Genomic DNA, 11,708 nt, shown 5'->3' on the forward strand with positions numbered 1-11,708 from the left:
CCCCAAGTCAGAGGGTCTGCTATACTGCACAACTCACAGAATAGACTAGGAGCTTCATCCAGAAAAATTTCCTTTCCAAATCCACCCTCAGGGGATCTGCAGTAGGGTGCGGGTGTTTGGACCTGGCTCCCTGCCTGGCCAGGAAGTGATCTAATGCAAGTGATCAACGATGTACTAAACGCTTTGTGTAGGGTTCTGTCCTGGTACCAGGAGGGTGATTAGTGAGTGACAGGATAGAAAAGGGCTCCCGGCTTTCTGGACCCCAATCACTGCAGTAAAACCCTTGGCACAATGGTTAGAATACAGCACTCAATAACCATGAGCTATCATTACGGATAATATTAATGCTGCTCTTCCTTCCTTCCTCTGGGCTTCAGTTTCCTCATCTTCAGACTCAGAATGCAGGCTGCACAAAATTCTCATGGGAGCCTGAAAGTGGCGCTGAAGTGGGCATTAACCATTCCCATTTTACAGATGGGAAAACTGAGGTGCTCAGCATCGAAGCCAGGCTGAGGATTTAAACCAAGTTCTTTTAGCTCCCAGTCTCCAGTTCTGTCCCACCTCCCAGGAGTGAGGAAGCATAAAAAGGACGTGGAATTCAGCTGGTGATTCAGCTGGATGCCCTAAAACATTTTTTCTTCACCCCCTCCCTTCCTCTTGGAAATGTCCTTGGTATGTACCAGTTTTCAAAATACACTCTCAGCTCTCAGCGTGACAGCCTCAGAGCCTGGACCATTCCCAGGCTCTCCGGAAACCCCAACCCTGGCGCCCCTGGTGGACTGTGCAGGCTGGTGGCAGCTGATGAAATTTCTTTGCAAGAAACAGCCCAAATCACATGTTTCAAATGCAAACCATTGGACTTTGGGAGGCAAAAGCCACACATGAGTACCTTCTCCCTCCTGCAGAAGAACTGAGACGGTTCCTGGGAATAAACCCAAAATGGTCCCAAAACACCCTCAGGTCCACTCCCCTACTGCTAAGTAAGCCAGACTTAGACCCCCTCACACGGACGGACAGAAATTGTTTTCTTGACAAAACAGGACCAAGGGCCAAAAAGCAAAACCCCTCACTCTAGAGGAGGCGCCTGGAAAGCGTTCTTGGGAAGTCCCTGCAAATACCTAACCTCAGTCCTTCATGCTTCAGTTTCAGCCATCTCTTTTCCTTCTGTCCTAGAGGACAGGAACAATGTCTCTTTTCACGGCGGCCTGTCTCAGCTTCTCTTCTCTGCTCCAAAATAGCCCCAGTGTGTTATCAGCAACTTTCCAGCTTTCTCACTCAGGAGCAGAAGCTTTTTCAACGTAGGTAATGATCCGCTCGGCTCTGTCATTTCTCTCAACAAAAGCCGGGCAAAGGAGTCTTATCCAGGTCGCACCAAAAAAGAAAGAAACTGGCTCTGGCTCTGCCCCCCCCTGCCCCATCCCCCTGGGGAGATGCCAGCTCTGCACCTGCCCTGCTGAGCCCTGCCCCATTTCTGAGTCTCAGTCTCCCCATCTGTGCACCAAGAGGGGCTGGTCTTACATTTCCGCATAGTCCATCCCAGTTCCTGCCACAGTCAGAGCTGCCCCCACCCCCATGCTGGCCCTCGCTCTACCCCTCTCTCCCGCCAAAAAAGAGGAAAAGAAACTTGCGTTAGGCGTCTGGGCAGGGCGCGCGGCTCCGGGTTGTCAGGGTGCGCGGTGGTTGCCCGGGAGCGAACCTCACACAAATCCCCAAGAGGACGGGAAAAAGTCCCACCTCCCCGTCACCACAGCTACCCGGCCACACCTCTCACCCAAACACAGCCCTCCGCCGGGCCAAGGACCACCTCCAGATTCCCTCGGGAACCCTCCCCTCCCTCCGGCCCGCGCAAGCCGGCCGCAGGCGGCGAGAAACAGCCAACGCCCCCATTGCGCGGAGGTGGAGACTGAGGCCGCGATGTGGGGACTGCCGGGTTTGGACTCGGAGTGGACAGTCTCTCCTGGACTCCCTCCCACTCCCAGAGTAGCGATGGTTTTCCACGTGGGAGAGGCCGAGATCAGCACCGCCCCCGAGGACCCAGGCCCATGGGCGCTGGCTCACCCGCCCCTCCCATTCCCCCCGACAGAGAAACTGAGACCCAGCGAGGGGCCGGAGCCCGCCCCGGACCACCGCGAGCCCCTCCCCGCTACTCACCTGCCTGCCGCCCAGCGCGGGGGGGTTTCCTGGAGTTGAGCGGCAAACAAAGGCGTCCAATCCGGGCGCGGGGCGGGGCGGAGGTAGTTTGCATAATCCCCGAGGCCGGCCTCTGCCGGGCGGGCGGGGTGCGGCCCCAGGAGGCGGGGTCTCGAGGTTGCACCAATCGCAGGGAGATGGTAGCCTGCGGCCCGCCCTCAGGGAGTCAGACTGGACTCCACCCGGGAAAAAAATCTCAAATCTGGAAGGTTTCGTGTAACCCGTCCGGGTGCGAACTCGAGATTGAAGCCCGGAGTTAAGACATTTGTGCAGGGTTGCAACGAGGAAGAAATAGAACTTTCATAGTGGAACGAACTGCTTCCTAACAGTAGCAATAATGCCGGAATAAACTTTTCGTGAGCACTCATGTGTCAGGCACCCTTGTAAACTCTTACTATGGACCCATCCTCTCCAATCCAGGAGAGAAACAAGACTTTGCCCAAGGTCCTGCTGTGACTATGAAATGCACCTTGAAGAATGGCTGTGTACAGTGTCAAACTGGCCTAGGCACTTGCCCCAGTTCTGCCACTGGCTGCCACTGAGCTTCAGATAAATGGGATTTGTAGCTCTTGCCTCACAGTGTAGCTGACGAAAGTAAATAAACATGACACTAGAACTGTCTATGATAATAAAAGCATAAAATGCTAATTGGACCGGACATCCTTCCTTCCGGGTGGGGCTGCTGCGGGTGGGGCTGCTGCGAGGGAAGCCCAGATCCAGGATGCCAGAGGGAAGAAATAAAACAATGGACCTAATTTAAAGAGTTCCTAGAAGAATCCTACTTCACATGGGAGATTAACAGGCCTGGAGACAGGGAGTGACTTTCCCAAGGATTTGCATCCAAGTATGTTGCAGCCCAGTTATCGGTCCCCCCAGGTTGCCAGTGACTCCCTGTACACATCTCTAATGGGAATTGCAACAGCAGCTTCTATTCACTAAAAGCCTCCTCTGTCCCAGGGGAAAATTTCAGCAAACCCTCACAATAATTCACAAGTTAGGTTAGTATTATGCTTCCCATGTAAAGATGAGAAAACTGAGGTTCCGTTTAAGTGACTTGCTCAGTTACACAGGCAGAAAGTGGTGAAGGTGGAATACGATGCCAGGTTTTAGACACTAAGGTGTGCACCTTGAGCTGGGCCTTGTTTGTCCCGTACTCCCCACACTGGGCTACTCCATTTTCCCCACCCCACCCTGCTTTCTCTCAAGCAGAGAGCCCAGGGGATTTAAAGACCAACTTGGCACTTGCTTGAGGAGACCCCAGCTCAAACCAAAAGCTCACCTTCCGTCTTCTAGCAACACACTCTGAGATTCCCTAACCATACCTCCCCCCTCCAGCTCTGGTGTCATGAGTAAAGATCTTAGGGCCACAGGTACACGTGTCCCGGGTGGACTTCTGGCTCCTCCCTCTTAAAATTTCAAAGCTGCCTTCGCCCATAATACTGGATCTTATTAAAAGACAACATGACGTGTGCTTGTTCTGGGGTTCATGTTGTGGAAGCCAGACTAAATTCGTCATAGGCCTAAATTTGTCTTCTTCCACTCACTGGTGATGCAACTTTGGGCAAGCAATTTGACCTTTCTAAATCCACGTGCAAATGAATTTTTTAGTTTTAGAATTCCACGGCTCCGGAGTCAGTTCTAGCAATTTCAGAAGCAATGGTTCTAGAAATTCATTCTCAACTTATTTTTTTTCAAATTATAAACATGGGACCATGGGCTGCAGCTGCTGGGGCTCTCTGTCCCCTGAGCCTGGGAAAGAAGTGGCATTTATAAGATCAGAGGGCTCCTTTCTTCATTCACCATCACCCTGACTGCAGTCATCTCCCTGGGCTGACTCTGAGCATGGTCCACACACAGCATCCCAACTTCCACCTGCAAGTAGCAGCATCCCTATGCATTGACTTCCTGTGTCTGCTATAACATATTACCACCAGTTCCTGGCTTAAAGTAACACTAATTGGTTCTCTTTCAAAGAGGGGTCAGAAGTCCAAAACCCGTCTCACTGGTTCAAGTCAAGGTGTCAGCCAGGCAGGTTCCTTCTGGAGCCTGAAGGAAAACCCATTTCCTTATCTTTTCCCACTTCTAGTGGCAATCTGCACTCCTCCATCTTCAAAACACACCACTCCAACATCCATTTCCGTCATCACACCTTTTCCGGTTTTGTGTCCAGCCTCCCTCCCCCCGCCTCCCTTTTTCAAAGACCCAAGTGATCGTGTTGGGCCTGCCCAAATAATCCAGAATAACCCTCCCCACTAAATGCCTGAATCACATCTGCAAAGTTCCTTTGCCCTATAAGTAACATTCACATGTTCCAGGAACCGGAATACCTTTAGGGGCCATTCTTCAGCCTACCACACCCATTTTCCAGATGGGGAACTTGGGCTCAGAAAGACGCAGACACTTGCCCTTGATCACACAGGCTTTAGAGTCTGATGTCAGGAGATCCGGGGCCTGACTAAGCTCTCCGGCTGCCCTGCCACGTCAGGGTTCTTCCCTGCAGGGGTGTTAGGACTGGGGCGGGGCTAGGACCTTCCAGGATGAGCTGTTTCAGAGGTCTAGCGGAACCCAGGGCTCCGGTCTCCAGGTGATCTCCTTGGCCTGGGGAGCGGACAAGGGCAACCAAGTGCAGAATCTGATGCAGGTCTGTGGGATCAACTGCCTGGGACCCATTCTGGCAGGCGCTGGACACCGGGCCGGACAAGGCAGACCTTCTCAAACTCTTCCTGCCCCAGAAGAACCCTGGGGCTGAAGGAAATGGGCCTTGGGGGAAGCCGACCATCTCCTGCCGACCTCTCCTCTTTCCCCTCCATGTATTATTTGTAGCAGCCACTGCCCTGGGCTCCTAGAACAGCATGTGGCCTGCACAGATAGAGGGTGAGATGTGTTTGGGAATTTACTGTCTCTCTCTCCCCTCTCCCCCAGGCCTTGATCAAAGACTGAGAGCATGAAGGCCCTGTCCCCCGGCCCTGAGGGGGGACAACTCTAGGTATAACTTACACTCTGGTGTCCCCTCCCAGGCTTGGCTGCTCCCCTTCCCCTCCTGAGCCCCCACTCCTTCACTGCCTCTCCCTTCCTTAATGAATCACTTGCATACAGATCCTCACCTCAGAGTCAGTTTCTGGGACCTGCCATAAGGTGGGCCACCTCCCTGTAATTTATAACATCCATGTACATTGTGTATTCTGCCCCATGACATACCCGTGCCTTTTCATCTAAAAGTATTACCTGTAAGTAACCTGCAGGTAGGGTGTTCCAAGACGCAGGTGTGGTTTCAAGTGCCCCTGCACTCCCAATGTGTGTGTGTGTGTGTGTGTGTGTGTGTGTGTGTGTGTTGGGGGGAAGGGGGATAGGGGTAGTGATGTATGGTGCTCTGATGCCTCCAACTGCTCTACCCCCATCGCCACGGTGAGCAATCAAGACCCCAGTCACACAGGCAGGCCACACAGCACACTGGACTCTAACCTTGTTCAGATCTCTTTATTGAAAAATTAAAGTCATAAGCTCTGTATATAAATACACTGACGTCGCTGGTCACCTGCAAGGCCTCTGGGATAGGCAGGGGGGGAGGGGGTAGGAAGCTGGGGTCTTGGGTCCCCAGGGTGTGGAGAGGGAAATAAATAATAAATACCATGGGGGACAAGGAGCTAGGAGGAATGGGGGTGCTTGATGCTTATTTGTGGCACTAAAGGTCCTGCAAGATGCCCCCGGGCTGGGGGCCGTGTCCATGAATTCTCATGTGACCTCACTCTAGACAAAGCCAAGGCATCTGGGGATGGCCGGGTCCTAGGTGGCCAGGGGCACAGTGCCCCCGGGTCAACCCAGAGGAGCAGGCCCTGGCAGACCTCAGGTGGTCGTGCCAAGACACTGTGTCCCTCCCCTTCCTGGAAGCCACACTGGTAGCGAGTGCCTGCTGTGTGCCACGCACGGCACCAGATCCTGACCTGGCCTGACCTTCTGTTTGCTTCACTTGGCCCTCCTCTCCTGGTTCTGGTCCAGCGGGGCCCGGAAGGAGTCGGGGTGTCTTCCTGCTGCCCTGGCCATGCAGCCCTGGCCCCTCAGGGAGCTAACAGCGCCAGGAGGGAAGGGGACCGGGCCAGGGGCGGGGCGGCGGTGGGAGGCCCTCAGCCCCAGCCCCTAGAGCATCACATTGAACTCGGTGACCAGAAAGTCGATGTAGTCACACTCCTTGGTCTTGAAGGCCTCGGCGATGATGCGCGCGGCCTCCCGGTGCTCCTTGCCCCGCAGCGTCAGCCCGTTCACCTCCAGGATCACGTGGCCCACCTTCAGCTGCCCGCAGTTGTGGGCCGAGCCACCTCGCTGTGGGGTGAGACACAGGTCGGAGGCACGTAGGTAAGGTGACCAGACGCCCCGCTTTCGGCAGGACAGTCCCAATTTTTAACAATTTGTCCCGCATCCTGCGGCGTTTTAAAAATTTTACAATACTATTTTTGCGTTCTATGAAAATTTTTGTTGCTCCATTTAGACCACATTTTTAATCAAGACAACCCCCCTGGTCAATCTGGTCACCTTATACATAGGGCACCTGAGGTCTAGGCTGGCCTGGCCCTGGCTACCCACAGGGTCCAACCTGGCATTGCCAACCTGGCAGCTGCCACCTGGGTGTCCATGGCACTGATTAGGAAACTGAGGCTCAGGGAGAGCAAAGGTCGTATGAGCCTGGGTCTGCCCTTCGGTGTTGGGTCACCTGTCAGGGTGGCACTACCCTGGGAGGCCGAGAAAAAGCTCCCAGGGGCAGGGGTAGATCGTCAGCGGGGCCCCTGGGGAAGTACCTGAATGGTGACGATCCTGGGCAGGGGCTGGCGGGTGTTGGCGCCACCCTCGATGGCGATGCCCAGGGTGGCCGCACTTTTCTTTACTCGGACCAGGGTGGAGGTGGGCTCCAGGAGTCCAGGCTGTGGGTATGAAGGAGACCAGTGACAAAGGCCTGGACATGACAGCTTTAGGTCAGCAGGACTCAGATGGCAGCCTGTGTTTGGAGCCTCCAATATGCCAGGCAGCAAGCTAAGAACTTGGTGTTCTCAGCTCCTAATTGCTATAAAACCCTGAAGCTCAGGAAGTTAAGGGGCGGCCAGGACTCAATCCAGGTCTGTCCCCCATCCCCAAACCTCTAGCCATCTGGCCATGTCAGGACTGAGCTTTAAGATTCTCAAGACCAGCCGAAACCGGTTTGGCTCAGCGGATAGAGTGTCGGCCTGCGGACTAAAAGGTCCCAGGTTCGATTCTGGTCAAGGGCATGTACCTTGATTGTGGACACATCTCCAGTAGGGGGTGTGCAAGAGGCAGCTGATTGATGATTCTCTCTCATCGATGTTTCTAACTCTCTATCCCTCTCTTCTCCTCTCTGTAAAAAATCAATAAAATATATTTATTAAAAAAAAAAAAAAAAAAGAGATTCTCAAGACCAGCCTCAGGACGGGGCTGGTCAGTGTCACAGCAAAGGTAGGACTTGAACTAGGTCTCCAGTTACCCTTTCTAGTGCCCACACCCTTCCAGGGAGGGGCTCGCTCCATTCCCCGTGGTCACTTGACAAGCTGAACGCTGGTCAGGGACTTCCTGTGCTTCCCCCCACCCTCTGTGACCCCCTCCTCCTCACTCACCGGTTTGGTCGCCCCCTCTGTGCTCCTCTCGTTCCGAGCTGGCTCCTTGCTACTCCTGCTCTTGGTGGACGCCATCTGTCTGCCTCGGCCAGGGGCGCTGGCCTCCACCTCGCCAGCATCCACTCCACTGTCCTCACTCAGAGTCTGCCCGCTGTCTGAGAGCTGAGAGAGTGTGGAGGCTGCTGGGAGCGGGGAACAGGAAGAGAGTGATTTATACAGTTGGGATCAGGGAGGGCTTCCTGGAGGAGGTGATGAAGCTGCAGGCTGGAAGGTTTAAGGGGATTCCCTGGGCAAAGACTGGGCAGTTGGGGATAGCTGGAGGGCACCACCTTTTACCCACTGAGATCTGCCCTTCCAACTGGGCCTGGCCCCAAGCCTGCCACTTCCGGGATGTCTGCCCTGACTTCCCCTGGTGTAAAGATTAGAACAGAGATCAGGAAGCAAACCCAGCCCACAGATGAGATGTGGGCTTGTTTTTTAAACACACACAATGCGGTCCATTTTTAATGGTGGATCAACACATTGAAATTAGGAGATCTCACATAAAACTTAGATTTCTAGCTTCTTAAGACAAAAAAAAAAAAAAAAAAAAGGCAGTTCTTCCATCCCTGGTCTATACCCCTGCACAACCCCAACTGGTCGGAGCTGAGTGTGGACACATGCCCCTCTGGTTCACCGGTCAACCCCAGCTGCTTCACCGTGTGTGTGATGGCCTACTCTCTGAGTCCAAGACCCAACATTAAGTCTGGCAGGTTGGACAGGAATGCCCTCTGACCAGCTGTGCAACGCTGGGCACGTCACATAGCCTCTCTGAGCCTCCACGTCCTCGTTCCAATCGGAAACAATGACACCTCTCCAATGGCGTTACCATAAAGGCCAGTGGACATGACGCACAGAGTGAAGCAGTCAAGAGAGCAGACTTGTGCCAGACCGCCTAGCTCCACAATTACTCTCTGTGCCTCTTCATCTATAAAATCGGGATAATAACAGTGCCAGCCTCAAAGGACTGTTGGGGTGATTAGATGAGTTGCTAATATAGGCGAAGTCCCTAGAACAGCGTCCAGTGCACAGACAGTACTGTACAATGGTTAGCCCTATTACCATGGGTGTCTAGCTTAGTTCCAGGTCTCGAAGCAGCAGTGATCCAAGTATGACAGCTCAGGTTTCTCACCACAGCCTGCCTGCTCTCCCTCAGTCCCCCCCCCCCCCCATCAAGCCACTGCGCACAGGGACCCTTACAGCAGACACTCAGTAAGGGTCCCCTGACCGTCCACCACCTTCCAGGCCACGGCTCCACCCCCCCCCCCCCAATCACTTTAACCACAAGATGGCAGCAGAATCCAACAAAATGTGCCCAACTCTGCAGGAGGGGAGCTGCCCAGGGCTCAGGCACCCTCCCCTCCCCTCCACCTCCTCGGCTGACTGATGCCCTCTGGAAACTCTGGGGCTGCAGCCTGGGTCCCTGGTAGGTCCACCCTGCACTCTGACCCTGCAGCCCCAAGTCAAGAGACCTCCAGGGGCCCACCTCCCCCCAGCACCTTCTCCGTGCCAAGTCCTGGGGGACAAAGATCGCAGGAGCCACCCCTGCCCTCAGCAAGCTCAGTCTCTGGGGAGGCTGTTAGGTGAATGCAAGGTGATGGGGTTGGAGGCTCAGGAGGAGCCCAACCTTCCCAGCAGCCTGGCAGGGCTGTCTGCCACCTCCATTGGAGGACGGGGAAGCGGCTCAGAGAGGCACAGTAGCAGGCCCACAGCCACACAGCCCGTGCACGGCGGAGCCAGGACCCACATTGGCGTGTCTGACTCCAAACCCCTCAGTGTGGGCACAGGACCCTGTTCCCCAGCCACCCTCACCCTGGGGGAACCCTCGGGGCTAGGAGGCCCCTCGCTGGGTGAGCACCTGCTTACCTTCACTGTGCTGGTGGGCAGAACAACCCAGAGAGGACGAACCCCCAAGATCACACAGCAGGGAGGCCCCCCTCTACCCCCACCCCACCCCCGTGCCTGCTGGTACTCACTGCGAGCCTGGGGCAGCGCCCTCACTTCGTTCACGTCGGGCTCGCTGTCCGGGCGGTGTACCTCCACCATGACATAGTGCTGGTTTGCGCCCGTCTGGTCTGGGCGCCCCGACGGGGAGGGTGGTGGGAGGCAGCCCCCAGCCAGCATGGTCTCTGCGGGGGGACTTCTCAGGTGCGGGGGGGACTGGACCCGTGGGAAGGGGCCGATGGGGTGCTGGTTGACCAGGGCCAGGTGGGCATCCAGCGGCCGCTTGGCGCCGGGGTTGGCAGGGGAGATGGAGGCGTAGATGGGGGAGGAGGGCGAGTCCTGCGCCGAGGGGGCCTCCGGGGCGGGGGCGGCGCCGGCCAGCGGGCTGCGGCTCTGCGGGGCCGAGAAGACGATGCCCGAGTGGGACGAGGCGGAGGAAGGCGGCTTCTGGTCCTGACTCCCCAGCTTCTTGGGCTGGGCGAGCGGTGGCGGGGGAGGAGGCAGCTTGTAGCCAGGCAGCCCCTCGGCCGTGGCCTTGACCTCATCCTGCCAAAAGAGCCAGCAGGAGTAGAAGGAGTCAGAGCCCATGGCGGCTGGACGCGGGGAGACGGGACAGCCGAGTGGGCCCGGCCCGGCTGGAATTCCGTCCCGGCTCTATCAGCTCCCGGCCACACCGCGCTGAATAATGCAACGCCGCCGAGTGGAAAACTTCTCCCAGCGTCTCGGCAGCTGATAAGCACGGGGATCCTGGCTGCGTCTCTGGGGACGGCGCCGTTACCTTTGGGAATTGAAGTCCTTGGCACCGGCCAGGGCTTGTCACAGGGAACGAGACATAATTAAAGCCGGGATGCGGAGGAGGGAAAACAATGAAGACATCTCTCTGGCTTTTCTTTTTTTTTTTTTCTTTTCTTTTCTTTTCTTTTTTTTTTTAAAAATATATTTTATTGATTTTTTACAGAGAGGAAGGGAGAGGAATAGAGAGCTAGAAACATTGATGAGAGAGAAACATCCATCAGCTGCCTCCTCTGCAACCAAGGTACATGCCCTTGACCGGAATCGAACCTGGGACCTTACAGTCCACAGGCCGATGCTCTATCCACTGAGCCAAACTGGTTTCGGCTCTCTGGCTTTTCTTTAAGGAGATTATCTTAGCAGCTAGAGACGGGAGGGGAGGCGGACAGGACTGGAGGCAGAGAGTGCGGACAGGAGGCAGACAGACCGGGGTTGGGTGCTGTGTGGCCCTGGGCGCGGCCCTGTGCCTCTCAGAGGGCACCCCTGGGCAATGGGGGACACCAGGTACCCACCGGCAGAGCTGTGGGGTGAGAGGGGGAAGGCGTAGGACGGGTTAGCAAGGTGCCCGCCGCCTAGCAGGTGCTGGGTGAGTGGCAGCGATGGATACTGTCATTACTCTTCCCCCTCCGCCGGTGCCAATATCCGACACTACAGCTCCACGGCGGCACGGGCCCCGGTCCAAAGCTTTCCCTACAGCAAGCGGTTTACCCGTCGCCGCAGACGTATGGGTTAGGTACACCTTCTTGCCCCATTCTACAGGTGGGAAAACTGAGGCAAGGAGCAGCCGAGAACCTTGCCTGGGGTCACTCAGTCAGTGGCAGAGGTGGTATCTGAACCCAGGCGGTCTGGCTACAGAGCCCAAGCCATCCAAAAGCTATCTGGGTCAGAATCACAGAGCGACCTAGACCGCTGCTGTGTGCGCCTGGGCCAAAGGTAATGTTTAACTTCCATTTCCATCCCAGTCACACGACCTCTTCAGGGCGTTCTCGCCATGCGCTCCATGTTTCAGTGTTTGCTGTGGGAATATTCTGGCAACGCAGCCAAAGGGACACCAACCGGGCAGGCCAACAGCCCACCGCCCCACCTTCGACGCCCGAATGGAGCCCTCCCGGTGGCGCCGGAGAG

The 11,708-nt window shown here is 55.8% G+C and overlaps 1 protein-coding gene across 6 annotated transcripts in view; it reads right to left on the bottom strand.

The window, feature by feature from the left end:
- Nucleotides 1–5,648: 5,648 nt before the first annotated feature.
- The window catches only part of WHRN (whirlin), a 61,609-nt gene continuing 55,549 nt past the window's right edge, over nucleotides 5,649–11,708 (bottom strand). For 4 of the 6 annotated variants that reach the window (XM_084898152.1, XM_084898150.1, XM_084898151.1 and 1 more), the window contains 4 exons: nucleotides 9,824–10,337; nucleotides 7,809–7,990; nucleotides 6,981–7,103; nucleotides 5,649–6,507 (listed from right to left, as the gene is read on the bottom strand). In XM_084898152.1, the coding sequence (XP_084754278.1) occupies nucleotides 6,325–6,507; nucleotides 6,981–7,103; nucleotides 7,809–7,990; nucleotides 9,824–10,337 (1,002 nt within the window). In that variant the 3' untranslated portion in view covers nucleotides 5,649–6,324. The remainder of the gene's footprint in view (nucleotides 6,508–6,980; nucleotides 7,104–7,808; nucleotides 7,991–9,823; nucleotides 10,338–11,708) is intronic. The other 2 variants (XM_084898153.1, XM_084898149.1) reach the window with 1 other exon arrangement.

This window comes from Pipistrellus hanaki (assembly GCF_964339955.1).
Source record: "Pipistrellus hanaki genome assembly, chromosome: 11".
NCBI lineage: Eukaryota > Metazoa > Chordata > Mammalia > Chiroptera > Vespertilionidae > Pipistrellus > Pipistrellus hanaki.